This window comes from Gadus macrocephalus, chromosome 19 (assembly GCF_031168955.1).
Source record: "Gadus macrocephalus chromosome 19, ASM3116895v1".
NCBI classification, from domain to species: domain Eukaryota; kingdom Metazoa; phylum Chordata; class Actinopteri; order Gadiformes; family Gadidae; genus Gadus; species Gadus macrocephalus.
The window spans coordinates 2596952-2616277 of NC_082400.1; the positions used below are offsets into that span (position 1 = coordinate 2596952).

Sequence of the window (19326 nt, forward strand, 5' to 3'; positions counted from 1 at the left end):
ACCTTAACACCATTAGTTGACACATGTAATCACGACTAACAGACACAGCTGTATGTTTGAGAGAGAGAGAGGGAGAGGGAGAGGGAGAGAGAGAGAGACACCCACACTGGTGGTCTACATTCTTCCCATGTTCCTCTTGTGACGGTGGAACCACGGATGGTCGGACCTCTAGACCAACAGTCCTTATCTGTGTGTGTGATCAGCGGGGCAGGTTATTGTAGGCAGAGCAGCAGCCTCTGTCCTCTGTTGGTCTGCTGTGAACCCCAGGGGCCCTAAGTGTTTCCAATCTGAACCACCACAGCGCCCTTGATCACCATGCTCATCTCCAATGAGTGTGGACAGCCATGTGGGTGTGCATGGGTCTGTTTTTTTATGCGTATGTGGTTTGGAAAGGGAGCTGGGAATGCTTTGGCTGGGCCAGTTAGTGGCATTGTAGTGCTAGCATCAGGGTGTGTGTGTGTGTGTGTGTGTGTGTGTGTGTGTGTGTGTGTGTGTGTGTGTGTGTGTGTGTGTGTGTGTGTGTGTGTGTGTGTGTGTGTGTGTGTGTGTGTGTGTGTGTGTGTGTGTGTGTTATGAAAGGGCTGTGAGAGAGTCTGATGCAGGGAGACACGCTACAACAACAGCCCATCAGTGACCACCCCGCCGCCGGGGCATTAGAGCGGGAAACCTCTAGCCCCTCCCCCATCACCCCTCCTCCTCTGGCCCTCCACTCGTTGTTTGTTAAATAGATAATTGCTTTGCTGGTTGCCCAACAGAACAAAGACTTTAAAACTTAGAGATACTTTGTAACTAGTAGTAGAGAAGTAGAGTAAGAGTAAGTAGTAGAGTAAGTTAATAATTTGAGACTAAACAAGGTCAAGCTTAAACGTTGTCATCATGGAAATAGGAAATCTGAATGAAAACTCACATATTTTTTCTCTCTCTCTCTCTCTCTCTCTCTCTCTCTCTCTCTCTCTCTCTCTCTCTCTCTCTCTCTCTCTCTCTCTCTCTCTCTCTCTCTCTCTCTCTCTCTCTCTCTCTCTCTCTCTCTCCCAGGTGCCCTCCCGACTATGTGGGCAGCCGGTGCCAGTACCCCAGCCCCTGCCACCCCTCGCCCTGCCGCAACGCAGGCGAGTGTCGGGCCGTCTCCCACGGCAACACCTTTGACTTCCGGTGCGTGTGCCGGCTGGGCTTCACCGACCGGCTGTGTCTGACGCCCAGCAACCACGCCTGCATGAGCTCGCCCTGTCGCAACGGGGGCACCTGCGACCTGCTCACGCTCACGGCCTACCGCTGCCGCTGTCCCCCTGGGTGGTCTGGTAGGTGGAAGGATTACGTTTACTTGACATCACTTCAGCGAGGCTGGATAAAAGACCAGTAAAAAAATGCTTCCAAATTAAAATGAAAAAAATATATATTAGTACTTATTCAACTAACTAAATGACTAATTATTAATTAGTTAAAGTGAACAATGAATTACTAATGGGTTATTAAGTTCTGAAATTTTAAAGTCATCCGTTGGAATTTGTGATGAACGGAGGATGAGTCGATCATCCATTCATCATGACCGCATCCTCACTCGTTCATTCTGATGGCTTCTCCAGGTAAGTCCTGCCAGCTGGCCAACCCCTGCGCCTCTAACCCCTGCGCCAACGGGGGGCAGTGCTCCGCCTTCGACTCCAACTACATCTGCACCTGCCCCGCCGCCTTCAACGGCCAGACCTGCAAGCAGGACGTCAACGAGTGCGCCCAGACGCCGTCGCCCTGCCGCCACGGGGGGGTCTGCGTGAACGAGGTGGGCTCCTTCCACTGCCGCTGCCCACAGGAGTACACCGGCCAGCACTGCGAGACCCCCTACCTGCCCTGCAGCCCCTCGCCCTGCCAGAACGGGGGGTCCTGCACCCAAAAGGGGGACATCGCCTACGAATGCAGCTGTTTGACAGGTAGCTAAAGGTTCTGCTTCATGTAGGCATGGCCAACGGGAGGGCAGCTCAGCTCAGGAGGCAGAGCGGGTTGACTTGTTACAGGAAGGTTGCTAGTTAGATCCCAGCTCCTCCTAGCTGAGTTGAGGTGTCCCTGAGCAAGACGCCTCAACCTGACTGCCTCTGACGGGCTGGCTGTTGCCCTGCGTGGTCGACTCAGCCGTCTGTGTGGGACCCGTGGTAAGTCGCTTTGGATAAAAGCGTCTGCTAAATGCCCTAAATTTAAATGTAATGACTAGGCTTCGCCTACAATCATAGGACAATAATAATAATATCATAACTATCGACACGCATGCTAGCTAACTAGAATGAGGGAAACAGTGGAATAGATTGACGATATGATAGCAACGCACCGACCATAGTTTTACAGTTAAAGGTTGTTTCACTTTCTGGGTGCATTTAGTGCAGACCCCTTTCTTCCTGACCCGACTGTGTGTCTGTGTGTGTGTGTGCTCAGCGCTGATATTATTCCTCATCCCCCTGCAGCTACATTGATAAACATATAAACCCTACCTACAACCCACATGCTTTGTTTAGGTCAATTTCCCACTTTTCCAAAGATTCATTGGTTTGTCAGTTTTGAGCAACAGTTTTGAGGCATTCTGTTGGTCTCCATTCAACACAACAGACTTTACGATGAGTAGAGCGGATGCTTAAGATAAGGCTGATCTCAACAAGAGGATCTCTACGTTTCTTTCTCGGTAATAATCAACACCTGCCGCTGTGTGGTCGCGTGGGTGTTTGTATGCAGGGTGATGTTGAAACCGCTCAGGACATCTGCCAAGTCGCAGGGCCGATGGGTGGTGGATCGTTGATCAGACAATGACGACGGTGAAGAAACCGCTCAGGGCTTTGATTTTAGAGAGGGTGCAGGATGAGACCACCTGACAAAGAGTGACAAACCCAGGAGTATTCAGACAAAGAAGATACAATCGTTATCTGTCTCCTGACCCCATATCAAGTACCGAGTGGAAGGGTGGGGCAGGGAGAGGTGACCTAATTGTGGGATATGTCGTGAAGGTGCATGGTAGATGGTATAATATTGCATTTATTATGTTAACCAGGCTTTCTCGGCTTTGTTTGTGGCTCGCTACGGTGTTGAGGTCGTTTTTTAACTCAACTTTCTTCCCCCTAGGATTCACAGGTTCAAACTGCGATCATAACATGGACGACTGTCTGGGACACACCTGTCAGAATGGAGGTGTCTGCGTGGACGGGGTGAACACCTACAACTGCAAGTGCCCACCGCATTACACAGGTAACCAAGCAACCGCCGTCAATGCTACACAGTAATACAAACGATTAGAATGATAAGTGAGATGAATAGGTATTTAATTAAATTATTATTTTTGCATTAAAAAATCCCAGCAGAAGAAGGTTGTGGGTTCAGTGTCCATTGTACCCAGTGTACCTGTAGGCATCCTCCCCTCTATCTGCTCCTTAATGAACTGCCTAACGATTTATTCCAACCACCCGACCCTAACCCAATCATGTTTCCTCTGGTGGCTCAGGCCAGTACTGCACGGAGAACGTGGACGAGTGCGAGCTCATGCCCAACGCCTGTCAGAACGGCGGTACATGCCACGACACGCACGGCAGCTACCACTGCGTGTGCGTCAACGGCTGGACGGGCGATGACTGCAGTGAGAACATCGACGACTGTGCGAGTGCCGCCTGTTACCACGGCGCCACCTGCCACGACCGCGTCGCGTCCTTCTTCTGCGAGTGTCCGCATGGACGCACAGGTGAGAAGAATGGTTAATGTGCACGAAGCTAGCACAAGGTTTGCTAGGATGCTTCTGAAGAATACTAGTCTGTTTACATGAAAATACAAGTTAATATATCAAGTTAGACTTAATGAACCTTTTTGAGTTAGCACAAGGTTCCTCGAAATGTTGTGTTACTCAAGTGGCAACCCACCGGTCGGAGAACGTGCAGGACCAGCAAAGATGTTCAAATGAGCCATAAGTCTCATTGGACTGGCAGACATTGAGATCCACAGGAACTGCATTTGACAGAGAAGGCCCTGTGTTTCTCACTCAGGTCTGCTGTGCCACCTGGACGATGCCTGCATCAGCAACCCCTGTCAGAAGGGATCCAACTGTGACACTAACCCGGTCAACGGCAAGGCGATCTGCACCTGCCCTCCTGGGTACACCGGCTCCGCCTGCAACCTGGACATCGACGAGTGTTCTCTGGGTAAGCAGGAGTTAGGAAGGCACTCCTACCCATCTCTGGGATTAGCGAGGCCTTGTTAGGTTGCTTGTCTAGATCTACTCTTATGTGTTCCTAATCACAGTGTTAAACTGGATTGGAGAGTTAATTATTTCTGCTCAGAGGGCTTAGGCCGGGTTAGGGGGTGTCGTATGAAGTTCTTTGAAACTGTAATGGTGATGGTTTTTGTACCTCCTAGGTGCCAACCCTTGTGAGCATGGCGGCCGGTGCTTGAACACAAAGGGCTCCTTCCAGTGTAAGTGTCTCCAGGGTTACGAAGGCCCTCGCTGCGAGATGGACGTTAACGAGTGTATATCCAACCCCTGCCACAATGACGCCACCTGCCTGGACCAGATCGGAGGCTTCCACTGTATCTGCATGCCAGGTGAGAGGGCCTGTCCGTGGATAAGAGGCAGAAAAAAATGTTTTTGTTTGGTTTGATGCTCCGATACGCTTTGCTATAAATATATTTGGAAGACTTGTGAAAGATGGCTAAGGAAAGTTGTCTTTGTGTTTTTTCGTCAGGCTATGAAGGTGTGTTCTGCCACATCAACACAGATGAGTGCTCCAGTATGCCATGTCTGAACAATGGCAATTGTGTGGACAAGATCAATTCCTTCCACTGCGAATGCCCCAAAGGTATGGAACATCTGGGACTTCAAAACAAACATTGAATGCATAACCAAGCAGTCTATAGGTAAAGCCCATGAGTATAGTCTTGTTTGTTTTGAAGAATTAATGATTTTTTAAAGGTACATTATAGTCATAGTGAGTTCTTTCTAATAGTAATTTATAACCGGTTTTGTGGAACTACTCCAACATTAGCATAATAGGCATTGATGTTTGTCTAAGGGCCTAAACACTAACACAGAGGTTCAGGGTCTGGGGTTAGAGACTGAGGTGGTAGCAAGCCTGATGTTTTAAACAAAGTGCTGAGTTAATGAGTAGTGCTGAACCAGCTTTTAAATCAGTGTTGAAATAGCAGCTCACATGCAAATTAACTCTTTTAATATTTAAGATACACATCATAGCTGTGTATATACAATACAGAGGAAAATTGGGATTTAACTTGGAACTTTGTTGATGTTTTCTTTTTCAGGTTTTGCAGGTAATCTGTGTCAGGTGGACATTGACGAATGCGCCAGCACTCCCTGTAAGAACGGTGCCAAGTGCACAGATGGGCCCAACAAGTACACCTGTGAATGCACAGAAGGTACACAACAACACCCTCCTCACCCCACTCAATAGCTTTCATTTTTATTGACTTACAGTCTCTCTGTAGCCAAGAGTGGAATCCATGAGTTAAACAACAACCCCCCCCCACCCCCCCAGGTTACTCCGGACAGCACTGTGAGACGGACGTGAATGAGTGCTACTCGGACCCGTGTCACTACGGCACCTGCAAGGACGGCCTGGCCTCCTTCACCTGCTACTGTCGCCCTGGTTACACTGGCCGCCTGTGCGAGACCAACATCAACGAGTGTCTGAGCCAGCCCTGCAAGAACGGAGGCACCTGCCAGGACAGGGAGAACTCGTACATCTGTAGCTGTCCCAAGGGCACCGCAGGTCAGACCCTAGACACCTCAGTAACTGCCATCACATCTGCATTGTATGGATTAGAATGGGGTAGGATAATTAGGGCGCTTGACTCCCAGTGGAAAGGTTCTGGGTTCAAATCCCAATGTCCACAGTCACCATGTAGACATTTTTGAGCAAGCAGCCTTACCCTCACTCACTCATTAATAACATGTATCTAAGAAAGTCACTGTAAGTCTATTTGCTAACTACTTTTACAGAATTGTGACTAGACTTGAACTAATCCCCCTTGTCCCCTTGTGCCTCCAGGTTTCAACTGTGAGGTGAATCTGGACGACTGTAAGAGCAAACCATGTGACTATGGGAGGTGCATCGACAAGATCAACGGCTACGAGTGTGCATGTGAACCCGGCTACACAGGTGAGCACCGGGTGGAGGGAAGGCTGGGGGTCTCAGGAGCTGGGGGGTGGGACTGATAGGACAGCTGGCTGATGGACTCGGCCCTGCCAACAATGGGATCGGATTGCCTCTGTGGGGATAGGGACAACAGACCCCAATCTGATACACACACACACACACACACACACACACACACACACACACACACACACACACACACACACACACACACACACACACACACACACACACACACACACATAAGGGGCACACAAAGGGGCTAACTTTGTTTGCCATTTGAAAAGCCTCCTGAAAGTGTGTGTAAAGTGATATTTTAAAAGGGAGGGCTGGGTCCCCAAACAAGTGCTTCAGTGTGCGGAGTCACATGAAATGAGTCCACCATCCCCCGTCCTCCACTTCTATCCTTGTTAGTTTTAATCAGAGTACAAACATTAAATAGCTTATGAACCGACCCTTAATTAAGCCCAACTCTAAGACTTTAGTGGGTCTTCTGCAGGCCTAGCTGCCTTTTCCCATAGGGATCCCCTTACATGGCCCCGTGAATCGGTTCCGACTGGCACTGGTGTGTGAGATTAGGTTAGAAAAGGGACAGGGAGTGTGTGTGCTCCCCTCCCCCTCTCCATCTTGTGTGTCCTCTCGGTACTGAGTGTCCTGGACTTTGCCGGCTTTAGACACAGAGAAACAGAAGCCTATTGTAGTCGCAAAGCAGGCGGTTGGAAACTCCCCCTTTTTGAGATTGATTGAAGAGCAGGGGGGGGGGGGGGGGGGGTGGCTGTGAATTGGGGGTGGGGTCGATTGTTAATCGGCCATGTGTGAAATGGGGACTGGCCTTCTGTCCCCGTAAACAGCTCCTGGCTTCCCCTTGGTTGGCGGAAGTGTGTGGGTGTGTCTTTTGGGGAAGTCTGCCCCTCTGTGTTTGAGTGTGTGTGTGTGTGTGTGTGTGTGTGTGTGTGTGTGTGTGTGTGTGTGTGTGTGTGTGTGTGTGTGTGTGTGTGTGTGTGTGTGTGTGTGTGTGTGTGTGTGTGTGTGTGTGCATATATATGCAGACGCATGAAAAGGGCACCATCTTCCCTTCTCAGACCAAGCTGCCACCACTCCCTCCCCCCGTCTATTCAATGAACTCCCCCGAGAGAAAGGGGACCTGGCCGGGTCAAACTTCCTCCAGAGAAGCGCAGTTAGGGAAATAGTAGACCCTTTTACTGTCCAACTAGTTCTTAAACTCTATTAAAACTGGGTGTAAAAACAACAAAACTTTCAACTTGAAGTAGTATCAAGCAGGATAGTCAACAGTTACTATGGTGTTAGATTATGTGTTGCTTTTATAAATGCAAATTACTTGTTATTGTCAAATTGATAGCGATTGGTAATTATTGATACCGTTTAAATTCAACCAAAATTGTAGCAGGCTGAATGAAGATGAAATGACTGAATAAATGTTCAGATGACCTAAATATGTAACAGTCACTGTATGAATGCACTACGAATCAGGTACAAATTCCTTATCATGGCGTACATAAATTACATTATCTCATATCTCACACGTATCTTCCAGGAACGATGTGTAACATCAACATCGACGACTGTGCCATCAACCCGTGTCACAATCGGGGCACCTGTGTGGACGGCATCAACAGCTTCACCTGCCTCTGCCCCGAGGGCTACAATGATGCCACCTGTCTGTCACAGGTGGACGAGTGCGACAGCAACCCCTGCATACATGGCCGCTGTCACGACCTGGTCAATGGGTGAGCAGAGAGCCCTGTGAATGAGCTAAAGAAACCAGAATGACTTTCCGAGGGTGCGATTTAAAACTGGACAGCTCTGACCTGACTCTCTCTCCTCGTAGGTACAAATGTTTCTGTGACCCGGGCTGGAGCGGGCCCAACTGCGACTTCAACAACAACGAGTGTGAGTCCAACCCGTGCATGAATGGGGGCCTCTGCAAGGACATGACAAGTGGCTACCACTGCACCTGCAGAGCTGGATTCAGTGGTAAGTCTCACCGACCCAGACCTCATTCTTATGTTGGTATACACCCCACTTCCTTTCTGTGTAATCATCCCATTCCCCTTGTTTGTTAGCGAGGTACAGAAGCGGTGGTGGTAACCCAAATCTAACCAGTGTGTGTGCTTCTTCTAATCTGGGGGATGTAGGACCTAACTGCCAAACTAACATCAACGAGTGTGCGTCCAACCCCTGCCTCAACCAGGGCACTTGCATCGATGATGTGGCGGGATACAAATGCAACTGTTTGCTGCCCTACACCGGTACGCTCTGTTCCACCGCCTCACCGACCGTACTGTAGTGTGGATGTATTGATTAGGGTGTTGATGCAGGGATTCATTATCAGCTGGGAAAACACGGATTTGCTCTGCCAAAAGATGAAGACTTTCAGAGATAGCCCAGCAGCCCCATTTTTGTATTAGAAAACACCAGTCAGACATTATGGCCCCTGACAGAAAAACATCAGGAAGAAGGCCCACGGACTAGGGATGTATATTTTGGTCATTCCCATATGGAAAGCTACGCCTGTCAGTGTAGGGATAACAAGTGTATGTGTGTGTGTGTATGTTTTGGAACAACACCCATAACATTAGGCTGGGAACTGAAGGGCCTCCAAACCCCATTCCCTGTGCAGCCACGTCCTGTTTCCTGTCTGATATAAAACAATAGCAGGAAGTTGGAAGGTGCTTCCTGCCTGGTCAGATCACCGTGGAAACCGATAAGGAAGTGACATGATAACTGTTGCTTTAGTATTTATTTTAAAAGATCTGAAACAGGGGCCGTGGATAAATGGGACATACTTAAATTGACATTTTATTAAGTGTAACTGGAAGTTGTTATTTACTGCCTTGCTCACGGGTCTTTAAACCCCCAGGGGACAACTGCGAGACCCTGCTGGCCCCCTGCAGCCCCCGGCCCTGCAAGAATGGTGGTGTGTGCAAGGAGGCAGAGGACTACCAGAGCTTCTCCTGCATCTGTCCTGAGGGCTGGCAAGGTACCTATCCACATCATCCATCCATCTATATCTTTATCACCCATCTATCTATCTACATCATCATCCATCTATATGTATATCATCCATCTATCTATCCACATCATCTTCCAGCTATATCTATATCATCCATCTATCTATCCACATCATCATCCATCTATATCATCCATCTATCTATCCACATCATCATCCATCTATATCTATATCATCCATCTATCTCAGGCTCTAATAATACTATTGCTCTAAATTCTAAAGGACAAACGTGTGAGGTGGATATCAACGAATGTGTGAAGAGCCCCTGTGGTAATGGGGCCACGTGCTTCAACACCGTGGGGGGCTACCAGTGCAAATGCCTGCCAGGGTACTCGGGCCAGAAGTGCGAGACCGACGTGGATGACTGTAAACCAAGTACGTGGCGAAAAGATACAAAATACGTGCCTGTTGTTCATGGTAGTTAGCTGAGATAGCAAGGTTCTGGGTTCAAACCATTATGTCTACATTCTACCTATGCAAATCTCTTACCGAGGGTCCTAGACCCTACATCCTCAGTAATGCAGACAACAATTTACAATCATTCATTTTGGGTAAAATCATATTGTCAATCAATTGTTTTGTCCAAAAAGCCCTCTTGGATGCTGACTCATCCATTCATGAACCATCCTCAGACCCTTGCAGTAACGGCGGCCTGTGTCGGGACGGGACCAACACCTTCGTGTGCTCTTGCCTGCCGGGCTTCCGCGGGGGCCGCTGTGAGGAGGACATCAACGAGTGCGACAGCAACCCCTGTAAGAACGGAGCCAACTGCACCGACTGTGTCAACAGCTTCACCTGCACCTGCCCGGCCGGCTTCAACGGCATCACCTGTGAGATCAACGCCAACGACTGCACCGAGAGGTAAGTCTCTCAGGGATGTCCTTTGATCAATGATTGAGTTAGGTAGTAAGTTGGTTAGATAGTTGGCTAGTTAGTTGGTTATCCTTGTATTTGAGCCCTTGGTCTTCACAGAAAAGTACAATATCTCTGGAAAAAAAAAGCGGTGTCATAAAAGCATTCATTCTAATTCTTTATGTATTGTTGCAAATATATACAATCTTGTATTTCCCATTAGGGATCGGTCTTAATCGATCGATATTAAGTTTTGATAAGACATGTATGGGACTATCTTAGCTCTGACATGCGCTTCATGCGTAGATTTACACAAAGTTAAATCATTTGTATTGTCCCGCCAGCTCCTGCTTCAACGGCGGCACCTGTGTGGACGGCATCAACGCCTTCACCTGCCTGTGTCTGCCTGGCTTCACCGGGAGCTACTGCCAGCACGACATCAACGAGTGCGACTCCAAACCCTGCGTCAACGGAGGCACCTGCCAGGACAGCTACGGGACGTACAAGTGCACCTGTCAGCATGGATACACAGGGGTCAACTGCCAGGTAGGAGAGCGACATAGGATCGTATTGATCAACATCGCATAGGGACTCAAATGTTATTATATTTAGTTTGATCACATCTGGCAAACAGAGTATTGATATAAAATTGCATATTTGTTTTCCGCGCTCTAGAACCTTGTGCGCTGGTGCGACTCGTCCCCCTGTAAGAACGGAGGGTCGTGCTGGCAGCAGGGGGCATCCTACACCTGCCAGTGTCAGACGGGCTGGACCGGCATCTACTGCGATATCCCAAGCGTGTCCTGCGAAGTGGCGGCCAAACAGCAAGGTAAACCTCAGTCAACCCCGTCTTCAGTCGAAATCAATGGAGGAATTAAAGTCTATTTGTTTTAGACTATTATTCTAGAACTATCAAACTAATTCTCTGACTCTCTCTCTCTCTCTCTCTCTCTCGCTCTCTCGCTCTCTCGCTCTCTCGCTCTCTCGCTCTCTCGCTCTCTCGCTCTCTCTTTCTCTCTGTCTCTCTGTCTCTCTCGTGTCCCTCAGGTGTGGAAGTGGCTCTGCTGTGCAGGAACTCGGGCCGGTGCTTGGATGCAGGGAACACACACTACTGTCGCTGCCAGGCGGGCTACACAGGCAGCTACTGCCAGGAGCAGGTAGACGAATGTTCCCCCAACCCCTGCCAGAACGGGGCCAGCTGCACCGACTACTTAGGAGGCTACAGCTGTGAGGTAAAGGAGCTGACGCTAAGACTCGGTTGATTTGGATCTTTGTTTTCCTAAATAAATAGTTTGAGTGTCTAATACGGGTCTATGTTTGTGTATTGTAGTGTTTGCCAGGTTACCACGGGGTTAACTGCTCAAAGGAGATCAATGAGTGTCAGTCCCAGCCTTGCCAGAATGGGGGTACCTGCATTGATCTTATAAACACCTACAAGTGCTCCTGCCCCCGAGGAACCCAAGGTATGTGCATACATAAACAATGGACACACACACACACACACACACACACACACACACACACACACACACACACACACACACACACACACACACACACACACACACACACACACACACACACACACACACACACACACACACACAAACGAGCACACTGTATTGTGTTATCTTGATGTTCACCGGATCTTCTCTCCCCAGGTGTTCACTGCGAGATCAACCTGGACGATTGCACCCCCTCCACGGACCCCCTCACCAACGAGCCCAAGTGCTTCAACAACGGCCGGTGCGTGGACCGGGTCGGGGGCTACCAGTGCACCTGCCCGGCGGGCTACGTGGGGGAGCGCTGCGAGGGCGACGTCAACGAGTGTCTGTCGGACCCCTGCGACCCCCGGGGGTCCTACAACTGCATTCAGCTCACAAACAGTTACCGCTGCGAGTGTCGCACCGGATACACAGGTACTTTAAACCTCGAGCAGAACGGCTGAACTCCACCATGATGCTTTCAGGTGGATCAATCAGACAACCCACTTCCCTATTAACTTAGTTTTTTTTATGCTTTCCAGGTCAACGTTGTGACAAAGTCTTTGATGGTTGCAAGAGCCGACCTTGTAAAAATGGAGGGACATGTGCTGTCGCCAGTAACACCCCACATGGCTTCATCTGCAAATGCCCTCAAGTTAGTAACAAAACAAGAAATATCATCATGCTTCACTGTGAGTTGACCATGGAAACCTTCCATTCCTCTGCGTCTTCCAACCATTGTGTCCTTTAATCCAATCAGGGCTTTACCGGATCGTCCTGCGAGTACGACTCCCATTCCTGCGGCAGCCTCAACTGCAAAAACGGGGGTACCTGCGTGTCGGGCCACCTTAGCCCCCGGTGCCTGTGCACTGCTGACTTCACCGGGTCCGAGTGCCAGATCCCCGCCAACAGCCCCTGCAACTCCAACCCCTGCTACAACGGGGGCACCTGCCAGGTCACCTCCGAGGCACCCTTCTTCCACTGTGGCTGCCCCAGCAACTTCAACGGCCTGCTCTGCCACATCCTGGACTACTCCTTCTACGGCGGGTTTGGCCGCGACATCACGCCGCCCCCGGAGGTGGAGGTGAGCTGCGAGATCGCCCAGTGCGACGAGTGGGCCGGGAACCATATCTGCGACACGCTGTGTAACAACCACGCGTGCGGCTGGGACGGCGGCGACTGCTCGCTGAACTTTGACGACCCGTGGCAGAACTGCTCGGCCGCGCTGCAGTGCTGGCGCTACTTCAACGACGGCAAGTGTGACGAGCAGTGCAACAGCGCCGGGTGTCTCTACGACGGCTTCGACTGCCAGGGCCAGGAGGGACAGTGCAAGTGAGTTTCCTCGCCGGTTGTTATTGTGTAGACTAAATAGATGAAGAGAAACGTTCTCTTTTTCATTGTGTGTACCTTTTGGTTATCATCCTGTTCTTTGTACTTCAATATTAATCCATGTATTAACCTCATCTCCTTGCCTCTTTCAGCCCTCTTTACGACCAGTACTGCAAGGACCACTATGCCGACGGCCACTGCGACCAGGGCTGTAACAACGCAGAGTGCGAGTGGGACGGCCTGGACTGTGCCAACAACATGCCCGAGAAACTGGCCGACGGGCATCTGGTCCTGGTGGTCCACATCCCCCCGGAGACGCTGAAGAACGGCTCCACTTCCTTCCTCCGAGAGCTCAGCAGTGTGCTCCATACTAACGTGGTGTTCCGGCGCGATGCCAAAGGAGAGCCGATGATCTTCCCGTATTACGGCAGTGAGCAGGAACTGGCCAAGCACAACGTGAAGCGCTCCACCGAAGGCTGGCCCGAGTGGGCGGCCATGCCGACAAACGTCATGGATCACATGAAGGACAGCGTGTCGGCCATGATGGGCTCAAGGAGACGCAGGGAGCTGGACCCCATGCAGATAAAAGGGTAGGTCATCTATTCCATTTGGACACACTGAATAAGTATTAACCTTTCCACCAGGGCCTTCATGTTAACATGTGGTTCCTCTCCGCTGGCAGGTCTGTGGTATACCTGGAGATTGACAACCGTCAGTGCTACCAGCAGTCCACCGAGTGTTTCCAGAGTGCAACAGACGTGGCGGCCTTCCTCGGTGCACTGGCCTCCAGTGGCAACCTCAACGTGCCGTACATTGAAGCCGTCACCAGTAAGTCGCCCTGGTTCCAGGGAGGCTCTCTCTAGCGCATCTCACCCTGTTGATGGCGCTCTGGGCAGCATCGTGATTCTGCTGTGTTCCTTTTTCTTTAGGCGTGAGGCCTGTTCCCATCTCCTCCGAGCTCTATCCGATGTACGTGGTGTTCCTGGGCCTGGCGGCATTGGGCTTCATTTGCCTCGGTGTGCTGGTTTCACGCAAGCGGAGCAGGGAACACGGCCAGCTATGGCTGCCGGAGGGCTTCAAGGTGTCCGAACCCATCAAGAAGAAGCGAAGGGAGCCCGTCGGGGAGGACGCAGTCGGACTTAAGTATGTGGATGTATCAGTGATTTGATTTGATGTCAGTATTTCTTTTTTCATTTGTTTATACTAAGGTTCTTTTTTTCAATCAGGCCAATGAAGATATCTGACATCAACCTTATGGATGACAATCAGAACGAATGGGGCGACGAGGATCCAGACTGCAACCGCTTTAGAGTAAGACACATTTTGATCCAACTTGACATAACCATGTTGTCCATCCCAACCACCTCTTTGTTGAAGTATGTTGCTTCTGAGACGGAAATATAACCAAACCCCTTTCTGTTTATAATCATCCAGTTTGAAGAGCAGGCCATGTTGGATCTCAGTGACCACACTGACCACAGGAAATGGACCCAGCAACACCTGGACGCCGCAGACCTGCGCATTGCCTCCATTGCCCCGACTCCTCCTCAAGGAGAGATAGAGAACGACTGCATGGACGTTAACGTTAGAGGACCTGGTATGTTCAAATACAACAACGTGCAACATTTAGACACCACAGCTCAACAAAAGAGAAGATATCTTCATTAGTATCACAATAGCATTGTCATTTATGTGTATATATACTGTATAAAGGCTAACTAAGCAGTGGGTATATGTATATATACTGTATAAAAGGCTAACTAAGCGGTGGGTATGTGTATATATACTGTATAAAGGCTAACTAAGCAGTGGGTATGCATCTCCTCCCCCCCCCCTAGATGGCTTCACCCCCCTGATGATCGCCTCCTGTAGCGGTGGAGGTCTGGAGACCGGCAACAGCGAGGAAGAAGAGGACCCCTCCGCCGAGATCATATCAGACTTCATCTACCAGGGAGCCAACCTGCACAACCAGACGGACCGCACGGGCGAGACGGCGCTCCACCTGGCCGCGCGCTACGCCCGCTCCGACGCCGCCAAGCGCCTGCTGGACTCCAGCGCCGACGCCAACGTCCAGGACAACATGGGACGCACGCCACTCCACGCCGCCGTGGCTGCCGACGCCCAGGGAGTGTTTCAGGTGCGTTGGGTCCGCCAGAACCTCACAGGAAGTCGCGGAATTAGTTTGAGTTTGTCTTTATCCTTTAACTGAAAACATACTATATATACACGTGGTATACGGGGAATGGGTTAACCTAGTGATGGTAGTTGGCACTTGGTTCTATGAACATCCTTACTGTACCGACAGTGGCATATTGTTGTTTCTCTTTCTTCTGACAAATGTACTTCTTATAAGTCGCTTTGGATAAAAGCGTCTGCTAAATACCCTGAATGTAGGGCATTGGTTTAATAACTTGTGTTTCATGTTGTAGATTCTGATTAGAAACCGTGCCACAGACCTGGACGCCCGTATGCACGACGGCACCACCCCTCTGATCCTGGCCGCACGGCTGGCGGTGGAGGGCATGGTGGACGAGCTCATCAACTGCCACGCCGACGCCAACGCCATCGACGACTCGGGTACATTGCAGACTTTACCTTTTTAATCTTTTATTTTTCCCATATATTTTTTATTATTGTGAGTTAACAACGGTATTTTAATTCCATCTTTCTTTCCTTTTTTCTGCCATCAGGTAAATCTGCTCTTCACTGGGCAGCAGCTGTTAACAACGTGGAGGCGGCCATTATGCTGTTGAAAAATGGTTCCAACAAGGACATGCAGAACAATAAGGTGAGCAAAAATTCCAGGTCACCCAAATCTGCCTTAAGTATTTACATTGAGTTTACATTGTTATGAAGCCTTAACATTCAACTTTGTTCTGTTTGTTTTGTAGGAAGAGACACCTCTGTTCCTGGCAGCCAGAGAAGGTAGTTTTGAAACAGCCAAGGTCCTGTTGGAGCACTTTGCTAACCGTGAGATAACCGACCATCTCGACCAGCTGCCAAGAGACATTGCCCAAGAGCGGATGCACCACGACATAGTCCGCCTTTTAGACGAGTACAACCTGGTGAGGAGTCCGGGTCTTCACAGCGGCCCCATGAGCACATCCAGCCTGTCCCCTCCCCTCTGCTCCCCCAACAACTACATGGGCAACCTCAAGCCCTCCCACCAAGTAAAGAAGGTACGGAAAATCAGCTCCACTGGAAAAGGAGGCAAAGACGGAGGCAAAGAGATGAAATCAAAGAAGAAGAAGTCTCTTGATGGAAAGGGCAACCTGCTGGACTCCTCTGCGGTCCTCTCCCCAGTCGACTCTCTTGAGTCCCCCCATGGTTACCTGTCGGACGTGGCCTCGCCTCCCATGACCTCTCCCTTCCATCAGTCGCCACCCATGAGTCTCAATCATCTGCAGGGCAACGGAGACTCCATGATGGGCCAGATGAACATGGTCAAAGGCCAGGATATGAACGGCCTGTCTTTTGATCCCAACCCTCCGCGTCTCTCTCACCTGTCGGTGTCCAGCCCCAACAACCAAGCCTCTATAGGTGGCGCCCGAGGAGGCCAGTGCGATTGGATGTCCAGGATGCACATGGGTGTCGGACAACAGGGAAGCATGAGCCAGGGTCCGTCCATATCCCACAGCATCATCGGTCCTCTACACAGTGTCCCCACTGCCACGCTGTCCCAGATTATGGGCTACCAGGGTCTTCAGACCAGCCATCTCGGTCAATCACACATGATGCAGCAGCAAGCTCATTCTCGGCAGCTCCAGCACCAGAACTCCAACTCCACCTCCAATGGCGGCCAGCCGATGAACCAGAGTTTCCTCAGCATGGAGTTGAATGCGTCAGATATGCAGCAAAACAATGGGTCGGGTCACTCGATGCCCATCCACACCATCATACCCCAGGAGACCCAGATCATGGGAAACCAGTTCCTCACACCCCCCTCCCAGCACAGTTACTCTGGCCCAATGGACAATACACCCAATCATCAGCTACAGGTGCCTGATCACCCCTTTCTTACTCCATCCCCTGGCTCCCCCGACCAATGGTCAAGCTCCTCTCCGCATTCCAACATGTCTGATTGGTCAGAGGGCATCTCTAGCCCTCCCACAAGCATTCATTCTCAGATGAATCTCATCCCAGACCAGTTTAAGTGAAGACTTTTGTTTGAAATTGACGCAACCTTATCTGAGGGGAAAAACATTTACAGAGGAATTGTGATAAACCTCATGAAAGACTGAAGATTCTCATTTTCTATACATTTTTATACTAACAGCAATAACGGTTTAAGTAATTTTGTATTTATTTCTACTTTTTTTTCAAATGGATTATAAAGAAGATGGTTTTATATTTATGCTTTTGTTATTTTTGTTGTGTGAAAAACTGGGAAATGACTGACAGGAGTGTCAAATAGGGACTCCTAGATGTTTAAACACTGGGTATTTATTGGTGTCTTTTGTTGGTTGTTATATTCACTGGATTTTATTTTTAAGTCTTTTTTTTCGTTAATTCAAAAATCTTGACAATTGCATTGTCCGAGTTTGTTTGTACAAAGCTTTTTCTTTCTTTCATTCAACTTTTATAGATTTTTGTTCAAATGTCAGTATTAATTGATACGTTTTAAACCATGTTATTTTAAAACCCAAACAAGTTTCGTTCACGAACTACCGCTCACTAAGTCTTATCACTGAGTTTGTGTAAGAAGGTAAAAGACAAAATATGTTGAAGAAATATATATGGCATTCCTGGTAACACCACTAATAAGCAAATCTGCCTTTTTTGCTGGTAGAAAATATAGCTCAGAGCAGATTGTAACCAGGTTGTTGTTCATAACATTGGACATTTGGGACCAGATGAAAAAAGGATCATACCAATTTTGATCCAAACACAAATATATATATAATGTGCCTCAAGTTTAAAAGTTACATTGTTATTACATAGCAAATGAACCTCAGCCGACCTCAGCAATGGCCATTTTGCTTATTTAATGAACTATGGATGTGCATCTCTTTCTCCCATATTATGTCCGAAATGACTGATCACAGGTAGCATTGCAAACTTAGTATTAACGAAAATGTGACATTGGTCAAGAGATTTCATATGTAATGTGTATGGCAGTTTACAAATATGTTGAATTTGAGAACCTAAGACAATGTATTGAGATTTTCCTATAAAAGTCCCTTCCTAAACGGAGGACATGATGTACGTTTGTCAAAGAAATGGACGTTCAAATGACATCACCTGCACTTTGTTGGGAGTGCAGGGGGAGCGGGATGTAATGCAGCCACACACAAACACACACAGACGTACGCACAGGCACACACACACACACACACACACACACACACACACACACACACACACACACACACACACACACACACACACACGTACGTACATAGATACATAAGCAAAACATATGACCTATGCCTTAGACTTCAGTTATGCTATAAGCTTTTTGGTGTGCCATCCCAAGATTGTAACTGGCCCCCATTTGCCACTGGAGGCACCACTGATACAGACAAGAGAAAATGTTTGAAGATGTAATTTATTGTTGGATGTCCGTGCAAATTTGCAATTTGCGAAACATATTTCCTGCTTCAAAATGCCTTGTAAAAAAACGTCAATATTTCAATAAAGAACACTGTTTAGCTTTAATGTTCAATAATAGTCTATTTTCCGGTTTCAAATAGTCTAAGCGGAACAAAGAAGAACCGATTTTTCCTTCTAAACAACGTGTACTGTGCTTTTAGTGAGCGCTCCAGTATGTGGCGCTAACAAAGAACGTCTACTGAATTATAAGACAATAACTTTTGAATAAATCACAAGTCATTTGCGCACAGGATATTATGATCCTCTGGGACGGTCCGGTATGGTATGATGATAAAGGTTAAAGAATATTGGGGCTTCTTTTTATAAAATGCTTTTCAATTATTTGCCTCAAGGAGAGAGACTCGTTTCTGAACAAAATGTTCAAGTACATTTTAAGTTATAAATATTAGAATGTGTCACATTGTCACATACGTGGGCCATGTTATGTACTGCTATCAGATTCTACAAGATTACTACTACTACTATTATTACCACACGATTTTAGTATATTAGACGGCCTACAATATATTTCTATATTGTGTTGAGCTGGATAACTTAACTTAAATATTAAAATATTGTACATAACTGTATGTGTAGGGCCGGATTATCCATAAGGCCACTTGGGCCCGTGCCCAGGGGCACCAACCATTGACAACCAGTGGGGGGGCACCGCATGAGAACTTGCAATATTCTTCCAACAACTTGCAATTGTTGGAAGAACATACATTACTCGTTCATTAGTATTAATTTCACAAAAAAAACAATAATAATAAATAAATCAAGATGACCACTCCCCCTCCCCAATCTTTCAGAATTTATTTGGTCCACATGTGCGCGCAGATGTGCAAACGCTCAATTTGATAAATAGCCTAGGAGACCGCGATTATGACAAATGTTTGGGATAATCTGA

General features: G+C 48.5%; 1 protein-coding gene across 1 annotated transcript; it reads left to right on the top strand.

Moving 5' to 3' along the window:
* The first annotated feature begins 895 nt into the window (after positions 1-895).
* Positions 896-18482, top strand: notch1a (notch receptor 1a). Its single transcript, XM_060039056.1, has 32 exons — positions 896-1298; positions 1584-1922; positions 3097-3219; positions 3473-3706; positions 4005-4160; positions 4375-4560; positions 4701-4814; positions 5275-5388; positions 5508-5741; positions 6021-6131; positions 7684-7876; positions 7978-8123; positions 8285-8398; positions 9010-9129; positions 9382-9534; positions 9792-10020; positions 10356-10557; positions 10687-10840; positions 11059-11243; positions 11342-11474; positions 11673-11930; positions 12038-12150; positions 12256-12827; positions 12977-13414; positions 13507-13652; positions 13754-13967; positions 14051-14135; positions 14259-14421; positions 14663-14961; positions 15254-15401; positions 15515-15612; positions 15716-18482. The coding sequence occupies exons 1-32, from the start codon at positions 896-898 to the stop codon at positions 16979-16981; spliced, it is 7443 nt and encodes a 2480-aa protein (XP_059895039.1). The 3' UTR covers positions 16982-18482.
* The last annotated feature ends 844 nt before the right edge of the window (positions 18483-19326 follow it).